Consider the following 22550-nt stretch of genomic DNA (forward strand, 5'->3'; position numbering starts at 1 on the left):
TTTTTTGAAATCAGAAATTAGGAACACAACTGCCCAGATTTCCTAACTCAGCTACAACAAGTACAACCACTAGGTGGAGCCATGAGTGGAAATAAGAGGGTACCAGGCTGCAGGTGCACCAAGTGGGAGAGCTGCTCGTGGGATCCACCATCTTGGTTCCTCATAAAAGGACTAGCCTGAAAAATGCATACTTTATCAGTGTACAGGCCCCAACAGTGCGTGTTTATCAGGCTCAAAAGCTCTACGTGGGACACACAGAGGCACCGCTTTTACAAACAGCAGTGACACAACGTGGAGCCTGCAAGGCACACCAGCTACCATGTATGACAGGATTCAGAACACACACAGCCAAGTTTTCCAGATAACCCAGGAGAGCAAGTTTTGCGAGGCTTTGTGGTCTGTTCAGTTGATTGGATGTGCAACACAGAGAAGCAACCTCGTTTGGGGCAGCGTGTCTTGGCAAAGTTTGGAACACACATACACTAAACAATGACTTGCTGTCCACCTGACGTCCCCGGCTCTCCGGGAAACAGGTGTTGTAATCTCCCTGTCACCTCTACTGGTGTGCTGACCAGCCCCCAGGGTGGCCACTGCCTGCCTCATCCCTGTGGGTGCGGACCACTGCCTACCTCACTGCTGTGGGTGGGGACGGCCAGCAAGAACTGCCTTTTCCTTCTGAGGCTCCACAGCTCTGCACCCACGGGAGGTGCAGGCCCCACCATCCTCAGTGACACATGCTCCTCAAGTGAGTGGTCCACAGCGGAGGAGATGACAAACGCAGGAAAAGGCAGGCCATGCAGGAGGAGCAAGGAGCAGTCAAATCCATTGCAGGGACCATGAGGACTCACACACCATGTCTCACACATGATGTCCAACTAAAAAGATGCAAATGCGATCTTGATAAATAGAATCTGAGCAAAGATTCTACTAAACCTCGTGTTCTGGAGCAGGAAATTAGCATAGAAGTGAAGACATTGTTTGGAACATGAATATTTCATATCCGAGCACCTGGACCTGGGCCCTGCCTCTGCTGTTGGTCCAGGTTCCTGCTAATGCATGCCCTGGTTGGTGGTGGGCAATGGCTGGAGCATTTGGGTCTCTGCCGCCCATAAGGGAGCCCCAGATGGAGTCTCTGTTCTCGGCTTTGGTCTGGCCCCTCCTCGGCTGAGTCATGTGGATATTAACACAGCATAGAGAAGTCCGATCTCTCTTGCTCTCATTCTTTTTCTCCTTCTCAAATAATCTTTGAAAAGCCTTACGTCCCCATGACCTGGTGTTCAGTAATATTTCATAAGAGGAATAACCAATGAAACCCAGAGAGCAGCCACTGGTGTCCTTCTAGACAATGGCCGTGGAGACCAAAGGCCACGTCCTTGGACAATGCGGTTACTGCATTTCCCCTGCTCACTCACCCAATCCCACTGCAACTGTTGCTCCCAGACTGTCTTTAACTCAGAGACACTCCCGGCAGTGCGACCTTCCTTCCAATTTTGCATTCTTACTAATCTCCAGAACCTTCCTGTAGACTAAGAAAGCAGAATAACAATCAGGTTAAGCACATCACTGCAACTTTCTCTCTTAAATGATGGGAAAGAGAGCCCAGGAAATCCCATAGCACTTTCATTAAGTTACACACTGGTTTCTTCTCACTATATTCGTTCAAATGTAATCTAAAGCCATTTCAATGTTGACACATATTTTTATGTGTTTTGTTATTTTCAAACATTTACTTAAAATGGCAATCAGCAGAGTAAAAGAGAGAGACCAATCTTTCATTTGCTTGTTCATGTCCCCAAACGCTCCCACCAGTCCAGGCTGAGCCAGTTCAGTGCCTGGCACACTCCGGCCTCCTACTTGGGTGGCAGGAATACAGGTACCTGAGAGTGCACTACCTGCTGCCACCCTGGGTGCGCATCAGCAAAAATACGTAACTGGAACAACGTGGGATGCAAGTGTCCCAGCTAAGAGCTTAGTCCTTGCACAGAATCCATACCCCTAGCAGCTACGCCACATTTCCTTACCTTAAGTGCAGGCAGTGTTTAAAATCTTGCTACATCAGTAACAGGCTGGCGATTAAGACATTTGTTCCCAGCTCCAGTCCCACTGCCCCTCATTTGCTGTTCTATGCCTCTTGGGATTGACCAAAGACCACAGGATATCACAGTAGCCAGCTAAGGCTGTGAAGTGCGTCAGCCTAAGTTGATGCAACAGTGATTTCTTCAGAGTTCCAGTGTGTGCACAGACAATAGCATTGTCTGGGCTTGGATGAGCAGTGAGCCCCAGAGCTGTGCCTCAGGCCAGCAGGCATGGGCAACGGTCCACAGGGATGGCCATCCCCAGCCCTTCTACACCCCAAGACCCCTGTGGAACAGGAGGACAGCAACTACATACTTAAGTATCAGGACACCCACATGCCAGCAAAGTTCCATCTCCCAGTTTATGACAACAGTCTTCGTGCCCACGAGGTTGCCCCTGCTGGCTGGTGTCTACCTCTAAGAGCTCTCATTCGGCTCTTTTATTCTGGATTCTGGGTCCCTGCTGAATTTACCACATAAAGTCACTTTAAACTTCTTGTCTGATAATTGCAATTCAGCCTCTGTGGATTTTCTCTTCACTTGAAAGCAGACTTCCTTTTCCTCAGTTCATCATATTTGGGGAGGCTGAAGCAGTGGGGATTCTGTGGGGATGAGCGTCATGGCTTCCGCTTTCAGCATCTAATTGTCTTGACTAGGGCTGCTCTGCCAACTCTTCCCGATGTTTTTGAGTGACATCTCCAGTTAAAGTTGAGATGGCTTGCCTTCAGCTGGGCTGTTGCGCATCTGGTTGATGGCCGGTGGTCAAGGGTGAGGCAAACGTGTGGGTCAACTGAACGTGAGCAGTCCTTGCCCAGCACTCATCCCCGTGACTCCCTTAGCAAGCCACGTGCTTCTGGTCCTGTTGGCCAGAAGGACTGACTCTCGGGGCATGCGTCTCCCCAAGTGCACCAGGCACAGGGTGCATGTGAAGCCAGGGGGACCTCGGAGGAGGAGCCCTCTAGCATCCTCGCCATCAGAACACAGGCCAAGTGTGACACCCTGGTAGTGGGTACCAGACCAGCTTCAGAGACTTCCTGGAAAATGCATATTGATCCACTGTGTGTGGATTTAAAATTATTTTTGCACCAAAACAGACATCTTTTACTTCTGTCTTCTATGACCTTTCCCAAAGCACTGTCACGGAGGTTTTAGGGTCACGTCCAGGCTGACTAGCAGGGAGTATCTGGAATGATTAAGCTCCATTCCCGTTGCCAGAAGACTTTGGGCCCATTCCCTGGCATTTACCAACTCTTGAGTAGATACAGAGAAATTCCAATATTTTTAAAAATTTGACCAAACGAAATGTCTTCGAAGATTCCTTTGAGGAAATGATGCAGAACCCACACTGTTGGGGGGTAGATGCGCGATCTGCCTCTGACCCACCATGCTGAGTGGAGTGGCTGGCACGTCGTAAGCTCACGCTACTCATGGTGTCTTCCCAGCCAGGCTGGACACTCAGCAACACTGCCTGGTGGGTGGGCACTCAGCAGGCCCTTCCACAAGGCTGTTGTGAGACCCACCTGTGGCTCACTGGGTGGCCTGTTGATGTGCAAGGGGCGGGTGGAGGGAAAGCTGAGAGTAAGAAGGGGATGTTGGGAGAGGAACTGGCCAGCCCTACATGCGATCAACACGAACAGTCTTCCTCCACCACCTGGGTTGCAACTAGTCCTTTCTCCTGAAGGGAATCGGTGACAAGTGGCCAGCAGAGGCCACTGTTGTCCGTGGTGGATACATTTCCAAGGTTCACTGACGGGAAATGAGGCATTACAGAAAAATGGGTTAAGTAACATGTAGCAAGCACAACTGTGTCATCTAAAAAGCTAAGTGAGACAGAGTTCCATAACTGGATCTTAAAGTATCCCTTTACAACAAATACCCCTTTACAACAAAATACCTCACTTAACTTTGATAGCTAAAATATGGGCACAAAATTAACAGAAAAAAAAAATAACAGGAAATGGTAAGTCTTCTATGTTTGAAAACAATCATCATTTTTAAAAGTCAGAATCTCAAGCAATGATCTTTGTTGACCACTAGCTAATTTATTAGCCAAGCTGTGGTCCATCACGGCTGGACATCAAAGAAAAGCTAAACAAAGCGTCATGTTCCTCTTCGGGGTTATTGTGACATCTTAAAGGCACACTCAACTTCGAAGGATGTTCCTGCAAAATTTGTCATTATCTGTCATGTCTGTTACTGTTGTCTTTATAAAAGAATCTTAACCCAATGAATGGAGATCTAAGTAACTCAACAAAGCATAAACTGGACATCATGGTCTTTATCAGGAAACAACACATCATCTGTGCACATACCCTCTCTCTGCAAGTGGCTGTGGGGCACGTACCACGCAGGGCCTGCCTGCACGTTGAGACAGGTGACTGCACCTCCTGGAGGCATCCCCTGCCTTCTCAACCCTGTGGAGGAACCAAAAGGAAAGAACTCAGGCACATCGCCTGTGTAGCCATCAGGAGCCCGTCTGTGGCTCAGGGGGAGCGCAGCTGGTGGCAGACACAGACAAGAGCCTGCGAGGACCCAGGCTTTCTCACGAGGAGGGCCAGTGTGAGAGGAAGCAGAGAGAGCACTTGATAACGTGTTCTTGTTCTGAAATGAACTCACCTCTTCCTTGTCCTTGCTTTGAGGGTGATGTTTTAAAAGATCTTCAGCTGAAAAAAAGAAAAATGGACGAAGACGACAAGCCAGCAGTTCTCAGGCAAGGACAGCTGAGGGCAGGTGAGGGAATCCCCTCCACTGCAGGATTCAGGGTCCTCACCTGGAGGCCAGGAACCCCACACTGCACACCTTGGGCCAGGGGTGAGCTCCGTGCCTTTGAGCAGATGCACAAACCAGCTGTTTCTAGGGAGGTGCAGGATACATGATGGTGGCCAGGGTCGGCCCCCACCTTGAATTCAGAATCGCCACCAACACTTCATGTGAATGCACCTGCCCTGTAGGGGCTCATTGTCAGGTCCTGCATGAGCTTGGTCAGTTGCAAGGGTGGACACGGGGACCTTGCAACATTACAAGCTGCTGGAGGCATGACCAGCTCTCTGCCTTCCCACCACTTCTCTGCCAGGAAGAGAAATGGATGCCAGAGAGAAGCTCTTTCCATCTCAGCCTCAATGATGGCAATAAATTGGGTTTTTCTGGAATATCTCAAATGGTTTCACAGTTACAGACCTTGGTGGTGAAGAACTTTTTTTAAAACATGAAAAGAAAGTGAAAGCAAAGTGCTAAAGGCATCACACAAATACGTTTATTTTTAAAGCACATATAAATTATAAGATATTAATAACGAAAACATGTCTACAAAACTTTACACATTTCCTACTATCATTTACCACTGGCTTAAGGCACATAGTGCATAATACTTCTTTTCTGATACAGAGCTCCTCAAATGTTTCTTTAACCACACTGTCATTAAACTGTTTCAATACCTTACCTGGTACAATACAGCCCTCACGAATACTGGGCAAAGAAAATGCTTTGTGGGTAAAACTACTACACTACTAGCTACTGGCAAAAAAAATCTATTCGTAGATTCCAGTTTGTTGGTTTTCAGAGCAGGTTGCTGTAGAAAAATATTTACCTGTCTTGCTAAGTAAGTTATTCTCATCTCATAGACACAAGTTGCTCACATGAAAAAAATGCCTGATATTGAAATATGTGCGACTGATTGTTCAGCTTTCTCGAAACCACTAGAATAAATTAACAGCAACATCCCTCACAAAGGTTTTGCCTCCATAAATACAATTTTGTGTCTAACAAAATAAAATATTCAAAATTTTAAGAATTTTCACTTTTGTTTCTGATTCACAAAACAGCACACAACTCTGAGAAACGGATATTTCTAAGGGATACAAAAATACAACACGATAAAGGTATGATGTAACATAAATGTTACAAAAACAATCTATTGCTCTGATAGGCACAATAAAATTAGAGGTAGGTTTTAAAAGTTAAATTCTATATATCATGTCTTATAGAGAATACCCACAAAATGTCTTAGCATTTAACCCGAGCACAGATACTTAATATAAAGTTGGTACCACATTTCAGAAGGCTGTGTTTTCTTAATTAAGCACCAGAATCCACAGCTTTCAATTGAAGAAAAAAATAATAAATTCAGGTATCTAAGCTGTATCAGCAGAAAGCATAATGGCCATGTACTTTCGGGCTGACTCTGACTGTCTTCAGCAGACACATCAGCAACGTCGTGGTGGTTCACGGTACACCTGCTTCTCCTGCGTTTCTGCCTGTCCAACCAGCAGAGATGGACGGGGGCGGGGTTCCAGGGAAATGTGGCTGTGGTCTAACTACACACTGTCTCAGTGCAGCTCATCCAAACAGCTTTGCAGTCCCTCGCACAAAGATCCTATCAGAGTCATACTGTTCCGTTTACTTAGGAGGGTAAAAACCACAGAGCAGTGACAGGACTCGCTGCTGAGCACCTGCAGGAGAGGCAGAGCCGTCGGAAGCACAGAGGCAGGAGTGAAGGAGGAGCGCCAATTACTTGTGTGTCCCGGCAACAGCTCTGCACCCCACGTCTGAACACTCACAGCACTTGAACTGGGAGCCCGGTGGCCACGTGCGGAGCACACTTCCCGCAGAACCCACCGCACCTGCCATACACTTTGGTTCCATCCTGAAAATGCGAAAAGAATGAGACATAATAGAACCTTATTCGAGCTGGAATCTGAAAGGACAGCCAGCGGGAAAAGCAGCTGCGCTAAATTCATCAGCCAGAGCTCCCTGCAAGAACAGCTCCTAAGGTCAGAGCTATTCTTGCAGCAAGTGCAGAGTGGGGCTCTTGGCCAAGCCAGCCCGAGTGGCATCTATAACCTGTGATTCTGGACCATGCAGCAAGGCAGACAACGGCATCTCGATCCACACATTTCCAAGATGGCAGCCACGTGGCTTAGTGAGTGGACTCGAGCCTCTCCCAATTCTTTGACCAACATTTAAATAATTTACACAAAGTTCTCATTGACAAACTGGATCCCAAACATTTCCTGTGAGCATGAGAGAAACATCCTGGAGGAACACGCAGAGGGTGGCACCATGGAAAGGCAGAACCTGCTGGGAAACAATGGCTACTGCTGGAGAAGCCCAGGCAGGCCTCTGCACTCACCTGTGATCTGCGAATGACCACTGAGGCGTAGTTCCCCTGAGCGAGCCACTTGGCCGTGCTGGAAATCCTCATCCCTGTTCCTGCCAAGTTGATGCTAAACTGTCCCTGCATTTCAAGCAAAAACAAGACAGAGGGATTTGTGAAATGTTTAATGATGCTCTCCGCTGGAAATGCTGTGGGAATGACGTGTGTAACAGTGGACATGGAAGGACCTTCTCAGACAGAATGAAAGAATGTTGACACAACTTTTTACGTAAAGAAAAGTGGACCAGCTTAAAAGGGACCACAGACAAGCCTCTAGCACAGGCACTAACTGCCTGGCGCTTGTGCAGAAGTCACGGCCCTCCAAGCACAACTCCAGGCCTTGACAAGCAGAGCTGCGGAGTGGTGCTGCAGAGGTGCTGGGGCAGGGACCGGCAGACTGCACACCTCCACATTCGAGCTGACTCCCACCTGCAATGCCTGTCCTGCTCCTCTGGCTCGATGCATTTACTGCAGTCTCCTGCTCCTGCACCCTTCCCTTGTGTGCTAAGAATGTCAGCTCTTCACTCATCACACACGATGACTAAACACCATACAGCTGTCCTGGCTGGCTCACAGGCGTTTCCAAACCACCCCAAGGAAATGTGGGTGTGGGGGCCACTGGATCTGCATGCGTCCTAGTTTGGGGGTGGGGGTGGTCACCAGTAGCTTTCTAACCCAATGCTTTTGAGAGTAAGGACCATTTTTACCAAAATATTTCAGACTATTACCAGCTCAGCTTTCTATATCTGTAGACTAAGGAAAAGGGCGAAGGCATGGCCCTGTGGAGCCTCTGCCTGTGATGGTGTCATCCCATTAAGGCACTGGTTTGAGTCCTGGCAGCTCCACTTGCAATACAGCTTCCTGTCAATGAGCCTAGGAAAGCCTAGGCCAAATGCTTGAGTGCCTGCACCCACGTGAGAGACAGAGGGAGCTCAGGGCTCCTGGCCCCAGCTGTTGGGAGACTGTCTTGGAAGGGAACCACTAATGGAAGATCTCTCTCTTGCTTGCTCACTCTAACTCTGCTTTTCAAATAAATAAAAATTAAATCTTTTTTGAAAAGTGAATAAAATATATACAATTTATATATTTACATCTGGTTAAGGTGCTACCTCAGACACCCACAACCCATTCTGGAGTGCCTGGTTCAACTTCCTGTTCTGCTTCTGGTTCCAGCTTCCTGCTAATTGCCATCCTGGGAGACACAAGAGGACACCTTAAGTGTTTGAATCGTTGACACTCGGGTGGTAAGTAAGGACTGACGTTAGTGTGCCCTGGCCCTGGTGATGAAGGCCTCTCTCCCTAGGCCTCTCTGCGTTTCAAGTCTAATGAATACACACACATCCTGGGACACGACTACTGACAGGGAACCTCGGTGTCACTGGATCAGACTGTGGAGCGACGTATACCTCATTAGATGGAGATTATTCATAGCACAAGAACCAACTCATTTCAGGACAATCATTTTGGTACAAAAATCAGTTCTCCTTTTAAACTCTTCCTGTGTGTGTGTGTGTCTGTGTCCATGAAGAGTATATTAAAGAAATTTCGTAATAACTCTTACAACACTGATATTACCTGTCTTACCTCTTCTCTATTGGGATTAAAAACAAATATAAACACATATACATATATACATGTATATATAAACTTAATATATTTCACAATGAGGACAGAAATGAGATGGGGGAGTGAGATGGCTTCGGACTAAGTAATTGCACAGATGCCATCCCAAATCCCCAAGAAGAAACAGAGAACTGGAAGTGCTAAATAAAAAGTCCACCCATCAAGTTCTGTTAAGCTGTCACTGTCCTCATTTCCTCTGTCATATTCCCTAAAAGGCATCAAATGTAAGTCATACACAAATCACACAAGTTGTGTACAACAACCTCCACGTGCATGAGACCGGATGCACCTGCGAGCCCGGCATCTCTACAGCAGCCGAGCTTCAGTGGTGAGGAGCAGGAGCCAAGGGTGCAGCAGCTGACCCGCCCCGTGCCACGCAGAGGAGCAGGAGGAGCCGAGGGTGCAGCAGCTGACGGCCCCGTGCCACGCAGAGGAGGGTGCAGCAGCTGACCCGCCCCGTGCCATGCAGAGGAGGGTGCAGCAGCTGACCCGCCCCGTGCCATGCAGAGGAGGGTGCAGCAGCTGACCCGCCCCGTGCCATGCAGAGGAGGGTGCAGCAGCTGACCCGCCCCGTGCCATGCAGAGGAGGAGCAGGAGGAGCAGGAGCAGCAGGAGGAGCTGAGGGTGCAGCAGCTGACGGACCCCCGTGCCACGCAGGCCCCTGAGCACGCGCAGACATTCCCCTGCAGTGAGACGAGGCTGGAGAAATTCAGCAGGGCTGAAATAATGCCATAACAGGATGAAAAGAAGAATCAAAACCAGAGGGAAGTTGGGGAAACTTACAATGATTTGGATATTTAATGCCACTCTCTTAAGTAATCAATGATTCAAAGACAGCAGAGAGATGAAAGGAAATAAGTTAAGAAAGGTTTTTAGGGAAATTTATAACTACAAATGCCTAGCAAAAATATCTCAGATCAGTAACTTACACTTCTACATGGGGGGAAAACAGGAGTGAATTAAACCTAAGCCAAGAGGAATGAAAGATATAATAATGATTAGAAAACAAACTGACCAAATAAAGAAAACATACAATTCCAAAAGGTAGAGTTTTTAAAAGAAGAATAAAATAAACCTCCAGTTAGAATGAGTCAAAAACAAGCGTGACACTCCAGTTACCCAGACTGGGAGTGAAAGAGGGAACTCGTTACCGACCTTTCCAAGTGAGGGAGGTCGGGGTGGGAACCACCAGTCACAACCAAGCAGACGCTTACAGGGAACGGACCACGTCTCTAAGAGGCATCAACTACAGACACTAAGCAAAGAGGGCCAGGAAACTTGAACATATCATAGTTCATAAAGAGATTGATTAGTTACAGCAAGAGCATCTACGTAGCAAAGCGCAGCCTGACAGGCGCTGCTGGCGCGTTCCAGCCACATTCCACGCTGAATGAACTCTTCCCCAAATGAGGAGGAACAAACATTTCCTGATTTATTTTCTGAAAGGACTGTTTCAGACACAGACACTGCAAAGAAAACATGAGAGAGCAGGACCTCTCATACACACAGGTGAAAAACCAGCCACAAAGCATCACACCCAGTCCAGGAGCGTGGACAGTGCATCATCCAGCCGGGGTGCTGCTCGGAACCGGGGAGTGTGACGTGGCTGTCAGTGAGGAAGTGCGTGAGAGCCCCTGGGTAGCCCTACCACGTGCGGGAGAAGCGTTTGACAAGATCCAACACCGTTGCCTGATGACAGAAGTGGGAGCCCTGTCTGCGTCAAGCCTCCTGGCCAGCACACCTAGCACGACATGGCTAGAATAGCAAACAACATGCCAGGTTGTTTGTAAATCGACCCATGCCTACGTAAGTCACAGGGTAATCATGATGGGTGAACAGCGCACCTGCACTGCCAGATTCTATTTGAATTTCTGCAGCTACACTAAGGCTTTTATGTTTAGTCTAGATCTTTTCTTACCTGTTTTTGCTTTCAATTCTACTATCCCTTGACCTTTTCCAAGATTTCTCTAAACCAAGTAAATGTTCTCCGTTCCTAATGTAAAGAATACTTGGTATGTTGGATGACGACAAATACGAACTGGAAATTCCATGAAGAGACAGCTGTGGCAAAGCATTTACTACCCGTCATCAAAGCGACATCAACATGCTAATCATTACTCTCATAGAAGATTTGACTCCAGCTTCAGTTAGCCGTGAAACTACCTAACAGTGTAGTAAAATGCTCAACTGGATACAACTTTCTACTTTATCATGAAAATGGTGTCTACATGGACTATACACAACGCCTTGTTAAAATGAAATGTATTTTTTAGTTTTACTTTTGTTTTTACTTTAGTTTTACTTTATGTTTTACTTTTTAAAACATCATTCTGGTTTTAAAAAATGAGTGAAAAGAAACATTCTATTTCTTTTTCATTGTGACAGAAAAATATATTTTAAAAATGAAATACCTGTGGACACCGGGCGGCACTGTAGCAATCTCCAGCTGTGGCCAGTGGAACTGGTTTTCCAAAAATTGTCCTGGCAAATAGAAGATCCGTGGCTAGAAGATAGAAAACGAACCTGCTTAACACGTTTCATGGTCAGGCTTGCGGCTTTCCAACAACAACCCTGCCATGACTGTGACCATCACAGGGCAGGCTCTCCATGGGTAAATTCTCCTGGACACAAAAATGTTCATCTCATATACTGCCCCAGAAAATGGCTGCTATATTTGGAATTAAAGAGTATGATTTAAAAACTAATTAAATCCTCCATTATAGTCTGTGTCATGGTAAGTTCTTATAATAGGTAAAATGATACCAACAGTAAAATCATTGGAGAAAGATTAACAGGTAAAAATTATGACAAAGCCATATGCAAATAATTATACACAGCATAAGTATTAATTAGCTTGGGCCATTCAAAATACCATTCCAAAAATGTGGCACTTTTTTGATTATGTAAGCATAAGAAGGACTTAAAAATTTCATGAAAATGGAATTAAACCTAAGTTTATTTTGGTGCAAAGAATTTTAAAGCCATACATATGGATGGTCTTTAAAAATTCCATGGTGGGGCCTGGGTCGATGGCTCAATGGCTAAGTGCCTTCCTTGCACATGCCAGGATCCCATACAGGCACCGGTTCGTATCCCAGCTGCCCCACTTCCCACCCAGCTCCCTGCTTGTGGCCTGGGAAAGGGCCACTTGCAAGGGAGACCCAGAAGAGACTCCTGGCTTCAGACCGGCTCAGCCGCAGCCACTGTGGGCACTTGGGGAGCGAACCAGTGGATGACAGATCATCTCTGTCTTTTCTTCTCTCTGTGGATCTGCCTTTCTGATAAAAGTAAGTGAATCTTTTAAAATGCCATGGAAATGCATATTAGAAAACAAACTAAGTATGGTTCTCAAAAATCATTTTTCCACCAAAGGCAGCATATCTTTCAGTTCTATTTTTCCAAGACTTTTTGAAGTACCCTTATGTTGCCTGTTTCTTAAAATTATTTATATCGTTATTTATGTAGAAATATCTCCAATCACTGTCTTATTCCCCAAACGTGGATCCATGGCTCAAGAGTAGCAGGCGCACAGGATCCAGAAATGTGTTGAACTTGACAGAATCAGATATCTCCCCAGGCAGAGTGAGCCACAACGTGGGTCTCTGGGGGTTGCGGTTTGGAATTCATCCCCCTTCTGTGCCAAGTACTAACATTATGGCCTGGGACTTGTCGCTCAACTTTATGATAAAAACATTAATGTATTACATTATGACATACTTGCTTCAATTTAGAGAGGGTGGTTGAACAGATCAAATTAAATAATGTATGGGAAAATACTTAATAAATTATAGTGTGAACTAAACACTAAGGATTAGTTAAAACCCTGCAAAATAGCTTATCCAGTATACTGAGATGGTTAACTGCCTTAACCTTAATGTGTTTGGAGGTGTTACGGCAGAGGAAGAGCAGTGACCCATCATCATCACTCCATTTTCACTGAGGGTCTCCATGGTACTCACTACGCTGAAAAAAGAATGAGCTAATAACTGCTCTTTTAACAAATTCAAGTAATGGCTGCTCCATGCCAAGTTCTACTCTGCCGTGGCTATCACATCTCCCAGTGCACCGCTAACCTTCCATCAGCAAACGCAGGCACTGGGATTCTTGCTTACTTTTGATCTGCATGGAAGTGAGATCAATTCTTATTTTGCTGAAGACCGTGTACCCAGCAGCGAGGTAGTCGTGTTGACACTCACAGTCTTCCCTCCTACTCCCATTAAAAGGGCATTCATAGGGGTTTTGTAGTCTGCAACAATATTGGAATATTTTCAGAATCAGATGTAGCTATTAGACCAACATTATGGATAAGCAGAAAGCTGTGGACAGAAGTGAGAAGGTAAAAAAAAAAAACCTGCTTGTTAACCAGCTACACAAGAAAGAAGTAAAACTTCTCAATGGGAAAATCATTCAGAATGAACTTGACATCCACTAAATGGGCGTGGTCTCCCACTCCTTCCTGCCGTGTTTTCCCATCCTTGAACCGCAGCTTTGCCAGTCATCCGCCCAGGGAGCGGCTGCTATGCTCACGTGGACATGGACAACTTGTGGCCAGGACACCATGTGTCACCCCTGCGGCTGGAAGGACAATGGCAACGCACAGACAGAAAAGGACACAGCTCACACCTGGGGCCATACACCTCCGAAAAGTTGTCTTGTTCACCTCTGACCAGCGGCAGGTACTCCTTGGGGTTTCCCGAGCGCATGCCGGCACAGTGGATCTGATGGGGAACGGCGAGCATGTGAGAGGCTTCGCCAAAGCCAGCAGGGGGTGCTAAAACCACACAGGAGCTGTCCCTCTCCTACCTTAATGAGTCTCCCCTCGATGGTAAGGAAGTAGTCTCCATCCTCTGTGACGTGTGTGTTCGTCTGGACTTCCTTGCAGGTGCTCAGTGATTGACCTTCAAGGACATTAACAGAATGTACCAAGCATGTGCTGCTAGGCTCTGGCACCATGACACTTCTTTGGGTGACCACTACAAATATTCCACTTTGGCATTTTTTAGGAACATTTAAGTACTAGGCAGGTTTTTGACGTCTGTTACTCACAGTCGCTGGCATAGCACTTCTTTTGAGCTTCTGGTCTTAAATGCTTCAAACACAAGTCACTGGGCCACCCATCTTCAGTCATGCACTCCACCCTTCTGCGCACTGTCCCAGTTCCACAGGTCACCGAGCACTGCAGACACGTTAAAATGTGAAGGCAAAATATACAACGAATCATATGACCAAAAAACCCATGTCTCCTCCTCTCAAAGTGTTCTGGAATGAGCCTGAGGAGTGGGAGGTTCGGGTCTCCTGAGACGGGAAAGGACACCAGAGACAGGATGGTCACAGATGGAAAGAAACATCAAAGTCCTTGGGCACAAGTCTGGATTGGCTGTTTCTCAGGGGCTGGTCCTCTGTCATTTACTTTGTTAAGTTACAGCAGCAGAATGTTGCAAATGTATTCCATAATTAAAAAGTTACCTTCATTTTGATATATAAAATTGAAATTCAGCAAGCATAGGATCTTTAAAATTTCATGGAAAATGAATATTATGAAAAAGTTGCATGGATTTCAAAGCTTTCTGTACCAAATAAACTGAATTTTTATTCCATCTCTCCCTCATAAACATGAATGACAGTTTTTTAGGGTTCCCTCATAAACATGAATGACAGTTATGAAGATTACCAAGAGTTCTTTACCATTAAATTAGAAAGCTTCAAAAAGTTTGCAGAAAACTGATTTAAAGCATAATGTAAATTTTCCATCAACTTTGCCTGTCCCTTATTCTAGGTTGGCAAAATAATGTTTGTCTTTCAATAATGTAGTTAAACATGGCACACAGTGCAAATAACCTTCCCGAGTCTTAGACTGATTTTTTTCACTTAACCAGGAATTGACTTTGAAGCGAGCCAGTGTACACAAAACAAGTCGGTGTGATGACCTCTGTTTCTAAGCAAGTCATGGCAAACAGAAACATAGCTATTGCACACAGCTCAGAGAGTGGGCTTCCGACGGCAGGGTCTGAGGCTCCATGAGGGCAGACAGACTGCACAGGCCACACCTAGACAGTCCACATCTTTGCACACTGACCTTGCTCCACTTGCCAACCTTCCAGGTGGCTGCGTTCAAACACTTCTTCGCAATGCAGTTGTAAGCCTGAGGGGAAGCCAGCAGAGGGCACTCTCGGTAGACCACGGGCTGGGGCCGCTGGGGTGTGTGCTTCCTGGCCGAGGGCACGCCGGTGCAGTATGCGATCTGCTGCGGGGAACTGAATCCACAGTTGTCTGCACACTAAAAGGGGGTGGGTGGGCTTCTGGGATTTGTCAGATGCTTAACATCCCACTGAACTAGCCCCATGCCCAGATCTCTCAACAAAAGCTCCAATGCACATGGGCCAAAAGAGTACACTAATGCATTCATGGTCATCAATTCCTGAAAAAGACGCTCAGATAATTCAACGTGGGAGAAACAAACATCTTCTGTAAAAACTGTACGCTAACCACTGCATAGCCACATATGAAAGGATAAAGTTGGATGTCAAAAAAAAGACTCAAAATATATAAAAAACCTAAATGTACAGGAAGTGCCAAAAGTCACAGAAGAAAACCTGAGTGTGAATCTTCTCACCCCTGCAATGGGTGTCTTACAAATGACACTTAACATACAAGGAACACCAGCAACAATAAATACGACTGTGTCACCACTAAAACATTTGTGTTTCCAAGGACACTATCAGGAAAGTGACAGATAACTCAGAGTATTGGAGAAATTATTTGCAAAGCATGTAACTGATAAAAGTGGGTACCCAGAAATGTGAGGAAAAGAAAAACTTTACAACTCAACAATAAAAAGATGAATCACACATTGGGTACACACATATCCAAAGATGTCCCATCAGCTAAGAAATACATAAAACGACAATTCCAGCAGCGACTGAGACGGCACTTCACATGCACAGGATGCCACGAGGCTCGCCGCTGGAGCTGTGGAGAAGTCACTGGCAAGAACAGAAGGCAGTACAGCAACTACGGAGAGCAGCTGCTCGGCAGCTAAACGCAGCGTTCTCACGGCGCCAGCGACTGCACTGCGGGGTACATACCCAGAGGACGGACAGCACTGGCACTGCTCCTCCAGAGACTACACAGGTGACAAGACCTGCACGGCCACTGGCCGCGGAATGAACGAGCAAAGTCCAGGAAGTCCCACGACACAACCCTGAAGAGCTGCAAGAGCTACAGTGAGAGATGAACTTCAACACTACCGTGACAGGAAAGAGGCAGACAGGAAGGCTCATGCAGTTGATGGTTCCACTCACATGGCTGTCCTAAGCGGGATGATCAGTGGGGTGGGTGACGACAGGGAAGTGAGTGGTGTGGTGCTCGGGAGTGGGTTGTGGTGAGGGTCGAACCGGACTTCTCTAAGGTTCACGCAGAAGTTAGCAAAGCAGGATATTATTGTTGATATCTACATTTTGTGGTTTTGAAAAGTTGAGTAGTGAATCAATGGTTGAGATGCTGCCTGGGCCCCTGACTTCCACGTGGGGAAGGCAGCAGGGGTTCCAGGCGCCAGGCCTCAGGCTGGCCCAGCCCCAGCTGCGAAAGACCCTGGGGTGCACCGTGGGCAGCAGCAGGGGATGATGAACCAAGAGGTGGGGGCTCTCCTTCTGTCTCACTGCCCTTCAAACACGAAAATGCATAAATAAGTGAACAGAAGTTGGATGATGGTTCTCTAAGCCATAAAATCAGATGAAAAACATACTGGAGGAGGCTAAAGGCAGCTCAGATGGACTTGAAGACATCCACCTAGCGCAGTTCAGCAGGTGTGTGACCGACTCCATGTGGCCCTTCCAATGCTCGTGGCTTTCCTGCTCACTGACACACATACTCGTCATCTGCCCCATGTCAAGACTGGACTTGCAGTTCCAACCAGGTCAAGTTCAGCTCAAGTGTTTTATGCAGGAGCAAACACTTCCCCTTTCTCTGCCTGCCTTACCTGGGAGGAGTCGCCTGTTAGCACGATGTACTTGCACAGAGGGTTCCTGCATTTCTGGACAGAAAGTGGTCTGCTCGCAGGGTCACAGAGGCTGTCACCCACCGGGACACCCAGAGCATCAGTGCACTGCACGCGCCGATAGATCTCTGCTTTCCTACAGGATGCCGAACACTGCAAAGGCAAAAGCAGAATCACAAACACGCCTCCCACAGAGAGCGTCTCTGAAGGTTTATGGTCTGTACTCACATCCGGCCACTCTCCTGCTGTCCACTGGTGCTGCACACAATCCGAGTGCCAACATGGCTGCTGAGAGTAAGGCCGGCTGGCCGGGTCACACCTTTCTGCAGCCACTGGGCCCACACCTCTCAGCCGGCAGAACACTTCCCTGTGCTGGACACCGGGGCCACAGGTCACAGAGCACTGCAAAGGGGCCCACGCGAGGTTAGTGATAGGCAGCTGACACCAAACTACCTCAGGACAGCAGGTGGAGTCTCCCTGTTTCCTTATGTGTTGTAAGCCCAGCCTGAGGCTACAACACCACGTATTAGACAGAAAGTGAAACACAGCAGGTAGTTACGCCATCATCATGTCTGGATCTCCCATATGATTATATAAATACATTTTCTCTATTTGAAGTGAGATAGCTCCAGCCTCACACAAACTGCGACACGAGTCGGTATGTCAATCAAAACCATGCTTCTCTGAATTGAATGTGCTCAGCCTTCCACTTCTGCAGCACCTTCCAATGCCACCTTCCTCAAACAAGCTGCAGACCACACTGCCTTCGTCTTCCTACCTCCCGGAGCCCCTGTGCTCGGCACCTGTTAGTGGTCCAGGTGTGCGCCAAATCGTTAGCCAATGGTCATCTCTCCTTGCAGAGGACTCATTACTGCAGGAATTATAAGCCATGATAACCTTGTCTTGATTCACCAGGCCTCATTTTGCTTATCTGTGAGATGCAAAGTGTGTACAGACTGTCACAGGCACAGAACACATCCCCACACTCATAGCTGACAATGGCCCTAGACAGGAAGCACGAAGGGCTGAGAGTCTTGGGGCTTCAACCGCTGCCTGAAGCGCTTCCTTCCAGGAGTGCTCGTCTGGGGCCACACAGGGCAATATGAAGTAGGTGCCCGAGGCTGTGCTGGCCAAGGCAACGCAGATGGGGAATCGGGACAGGGGCCACTCCACGGGTCAAGAAGGCCTCCTACCATCAGAGAGGGGCAAGCAGACTCGCTCAGATCCCTTCATAAAGGAGATTGGAAATGGATGTGAGGCAGGGTTCACATAAAAGCACTGAATGCCCTGTGAACATTCTCTTCCAAAAGCACTGAACTCCCTACGAAACACCCTAGTGCAGAGTCGGCTGCCATGAGTGCCCAGCCTCTCCTCTGACTCCCTCAGCCCAAGATGTCCTTGCCTGCTCACACACTTGGGGCACTCCCTGAACTGAGGCAGTGTTATGCGTGGCCCTGCACGTTTCTGATCACCCAAACTCCCGCAGTCACTTGTTTCTCCCACGGCTAATATGGCCAGCACTGCCCAGTGGTGTTCAGATTAGGACAACTACCACCAGCACGTAGCCCCCCAGACCAAATGAAGCCCACCTGGCCATCATAAAAGCTCCCTCCCAAAAGAAGGCCACAAACACCACCAACCAACCAGGTCACTTGGACATAAGCTGGTCATATGCCTCCCACGTCCAATTTCAAAGCATAAAGCTTAAGAGCCTTTACCGATAACCCTGTGGGGAGACCTTGAATCATCAGAAACTAGCGGCCTCGCTCCTTGCTCTGTGCCCAGCAAATAAATACTTCCTCCCTTCCACTGCCCCATGGCAGTGATGGGCTTTCTGTGTAAACAGACCCAGGTAATGCAGGTTGTATAAAGGAACTCCAATTAGTCCAGACGTTCAGTCCACAACAGGGGGAAAACAGGTGGCATGAGATGACCGGCAGCCCAAGCAAGGCTCAGACTCATCCTGAAACCAAGTGAGAAAACACTCCAGGCTCTCCTAATGCTAACACTCTGTTCAAAAAATGAGACTGGCCACACACAAGGACAGACTGTGATGGACCCTTGAACTAAATGAAGCAGCTGCTATGGATATTCAAGAGCTACTTTAAGAGGCCAGCATTATGGCACAGTGGATTAAGTTGCCATCTGCAAAGCTGTCAACTCATATGGACCCTGGTTCAAGTTCCAGCTGCTCCGCTTTATATCCAGTTTCCTGCTAATGTACCTGTGAAAGCAGCAGATCTAAGCGCTTGGACCCCTGCCACCCATGTAGGAGACCCAGAGGGAGATCCAGGCTCCCGGTTTCAGGCTGGCCCAGCCCAGCACAAGTGAAAAAGATCTCTCTCTGCCTTTCACCCTTTCTCTGTAATTTTACCTCTCAGATAAATATATGCATCTTTATTGTTGAAGAGTTACTTGCACAAAAGAATTGACAGAGCCTTCCAGATAACAAGTCACAGGGCAAGGCAAATGGAGCAAGGATGGGGCCGGTGCTTCTCTGTGCCACAACTCGGCACGTCCTGGAGGTGCTAACCTAGCACAGCGAGCCAGCAAGGAGACCTTTAGACCACGTGTCTGCTGAGACATGGCCAAAACCTAAAGCAGACGCAGATCCCCAGCTGAAAACAGAAACGCTGGTTCCCAGATATTAGCTCCAATTCTCCAGGCACTGACACCTGCCCGAGGCTGACTTTCCCACAGAGAATCTTGAACTTGGCCAGTGGGGGGCTGTTTTGTCCGTGGGGACAGATGCAGGGCGATGCTGGGCTGAGCGGAGAGAATGCCTGGGGGAAGGGGGCTCGTGCCTAAGCCCTTCCCTCCTGTGGCCCAGGAGACCAGACCTCAGCATCTACTGGGTCAGGCTGGGCCAGCACAGACAGGGCTTGGTGGCCTCAGGTCCTGCTGGGAGCCACGGGGGATGGCTGTGAGCAGAGCCAAGCTTTGGGGCAGCAGGCCTTGGGAGAGCACCCAGTTACAGATTCTCCTCCCCAAGGGGTCTGACCTGCCTGGCAGCTGCCCAGCTGCTCCTCCCTGTCTGCCTCCTGCATGTGCTGCCCAGAGGATGCTGGCGCAGGTGGCAACCAGCCTTCCTGACCAGACTGCATTACCAGCTTGGTGTTCTCCCAGCCTTTCTGCTCAGAGCACAGCTAGCAGGGCTTGACTTGGCTCTGCCACCACCCTGGCTCTCAGGCTCAGGCCACTGTGTCCCCACCTCCCACCCCATCCCAAGACTCAGCCTTGGCTCAGCCCAAGGTTTCAGGGTTGAAATAGGGCAGTTACAAGAATGCTACTATCATCGGTTCCCTCCTCCACCCCCAGGACTCAGAAACAGAAAATGTACAGCCATAAAAAAAAGAAAAAAACCCAACTACTTTGCATTTTAACTAGAAGTACAGGTAATGTGTTAATTCTATAGAGCATTAACTTGGAGCACAGGGCAAAACAAGATAAAGAGAATATAGTACATTTCAAATGAGCAAAGCCTCTCCGGCATACCTGAACCTGTACAGCACGTCACGTACCTCCTTCCACCGAGTGGCTTTCCACGATGGGCACCTGGCAGACCTGCAGGCCTTGTGGGTGCGTGGCTTGGGCAGGTTACTGCAGTACTGTTCTCCCACCGCCCCTTGGAACTGGTGAACGCAGAGAACACTACGTTGCTTGATACCTTTCCCACAGGACGATGAGCACTAGGAAAAAATACACTCGCGTTGGGTTCATTGTGTCCGGTCACTGACCGTCGGGGAGTATGAAATGAAACAGGAACATCACAGTGTTAGCATCTGATTAAGATAATCCTCCACTGTTTCATACTCAAGAGAACCAGGGATTTGCCACCTGCCCAAGATCACACCCCCCTATGCTGACCATGAAAATGTGCACTCGTTCATTCTGCCAGAAGATACCAGTTATGAAAACCATCAGGCACTATCCTTCTCCTAGTCTCTTCCCTGAGTACCTTCGATCTCATGCGTCACAGCACACACACATACCCTCTCACTTCTCAGGGCACTTGGTCTGCAACCTGACTTTAAGCAACTCATCCCTGTATTTAGCCAGTCTTCTTTGAGACTGTATCTGTCACCCACAGAGTGACAGATACAAAGAACATCTGCTAATCACTGACCATGACTGTGCATATCAGCAATTTCTTTGTTGAAATTAAAGTATAAAAGTTTTAATTTCATTAAAATCATGTATTGATTAGTAAACTCAGAGTCCTCTGGATACAGTGGAAGAAATAAAAATCAAGAACAAAATGAATTCTGCTTTGGGTACACTTGTTAAGCTGAGCTCTCCTTCAAGATCTGGAAGAGGAATGCCACTTCTTTCTTCATGTCTGACCAGTTTCATGGGGAAGTTGCGCAGGATAATACAGACCATGGTACGCGAAGAATCCTGCGTGAAGTGGACCAATGCCGCAACAGCATAAGCAGTGAGGGAAATGCTGCACTTCTCCTTGGCCCATGGCAACACGCTGAGCTGTGAGGAAGGTGCGCATCACACCAGCCAGTGCCAATGCCCCGAGGGAGCAACTCTTGACTCTGCAACCCCAGAAATCTCTCATCTTCCCCCCTTTCGTACGCCCCTGGCACCATCCTATTCCTGGAGGTTATAGTACTGATGTAGACTGAAATTTACAATGAGCTTGCTGAAAGAAACGTGCTTAAATCCCGTGCGTGTCCCATGATTGAGACGGTCTAAACTCTTGCTGTGATGTTCCCACAACTTCTACGGGGCAGTGGGTCAGGGACCCACCGCCTTTGGAAGTGCTGATGCGAGGCAAACCCTGCACTTCTCACAAATGACAGCAGGAGTGTCTGGCCAGCACGAGCAAGGCACGGGAAGCAGGTGCACAGTGAGCAAGCCCTGCGAGCGGCTCAGCTGGCTGCCACTTTCCAAGACGCAGAGCTGATATTCCCTCATCTTCTGCTACACAGCTACCTTTGGACTCTGCAGACCGTGGCCTCGGAGCAAAGCGGCGCAGGAGTACAGAGTACACTGCGTGTGCTCTCCGAGGTGCGGACTGCTTGCATTTCACATATACAACGTTATCACAGCACAACGAATGAGCTGGACTTACGGCAGTCTTGCTAAGTCTGGAAACTGAATACATAAAGGAAGTTTATTAGGAAAGTGAAGCCTTTTTACGGATCTCCTGGCCAGCTGGTCTGGCACTGGTGCTTCCTGACAGCTGTGGGAGGAGTGCTAGTGCTGGCAGAACTCGTGTGCTCTCTGGTAACGAAACAGACCCGGGACGCACGCGCATCCACCCCTCAGTCACTTTCATGCGTACCATCGCCATGTGATCCCTGTTTGCTACAAATCTGAGGAAGGAGGAAGAGTCAAAGAAAGAAAACCCTAAAGGCAAATTTAATGCTACTGACAGTATTTTTTTACACTTGATCTTAGCCAAAAGGCCGAGAAGCGATTGACAGTATTTTTTGAAAAAGTAACATCACTGAAGAACAGAGCACCACAGAGCATCACGGGGACCCTTCAGGAGAGCTGTAAACGTCACTTGACAGGCCGAGGGAGGATGGGCAGGGAGAAGAAAGACGGAGTGGGTCGGCCTGGCCCAGGACCTCTGAGCATGCCCCTGCCGCCCCTCCACTCTTCTGTCCACTACAGCCCAGCATGGCTCACTCAGACATTTCTGGGAGATAACATGGTGCTGTGAAAATACATTCACACCCAAATGGGC

General features: G+C 47.9%; 1 protein-coding gene across 2 annotated transcripts in view; it reads right to left on the bottom strand.

Moving 5' to 3' along the window:
- Nucleotides 1–6603: 6603 nt before the first annotated feature.
- ADAMTS20 (ADAM metallopeptidase with thrombospondin type 1 motif 20) overlaps nucleotides 6604–22550 on the bottom strand; it is a 72950-nt gene continuing 57003 nt past the window's right edge. For both annotated transcript variants that reach the window (XM_058655820.1, XM_058655819.1), the window contains 11 exons: nucleotides 20368–20535; nucleotides 17075–17248; nucleotides 16829–16999; nucleotides 14927–15127; nucleotides 13897–14026; nucleotides 13654–13748; nucleotides 13474–13568; nucleotides 12963–13096; nucleotides 11262–11353; nucleotides 7204–7308; nucleotides 6604–6717 (listed from right to left, as the gene is read on the bottom strand). In XM_058655820.1, coding sequence (XP_058511803.1) covers nucleotides 6628–6717; nucleotides 7204–7308; nucleotides 11262–11353; nucleotides 12963–13096; nucleotides 13474–13568; nucleotides 13654–13748; nucleotides 13897–14026; nucleotides 14927–15127; nucleotides 16829–16999; nucleotides 17075–17248; nucleotides 20368–20535 — 1455 coding nt within the window. In that variant the 3' untranslated portion in view covers nucleotides 6604–6627. The remainder of the gene's footprint in view (nucleotides 6718–7203; nucleotides 7309–11261; nucleotides 11354–12962; nucleotides 13097–13473; nucleotides 13569–13653; nucleotides 13749–13896; nucleotides 14027–14926; nucleotides 15128–16828; nucleotides 17000–17074; nucleotides 17249–20367; nucleotides 20536–22550) is intronic.

Source organism: Ochotona princeps, chromosome 27 (assembly GCF_030435755.1).
Source record: "Ochotona princeps isolate mOchPri1 chromosome 27, mOchPri1.hap1, whole genome shotgun sequence".
NCBI classification, from domain to species: Eukaryota; Metazoa; Chordata; class Mammalia; order Lagomorpha; family Ochotonidae; genus Ochotona; species Ochotona princeps.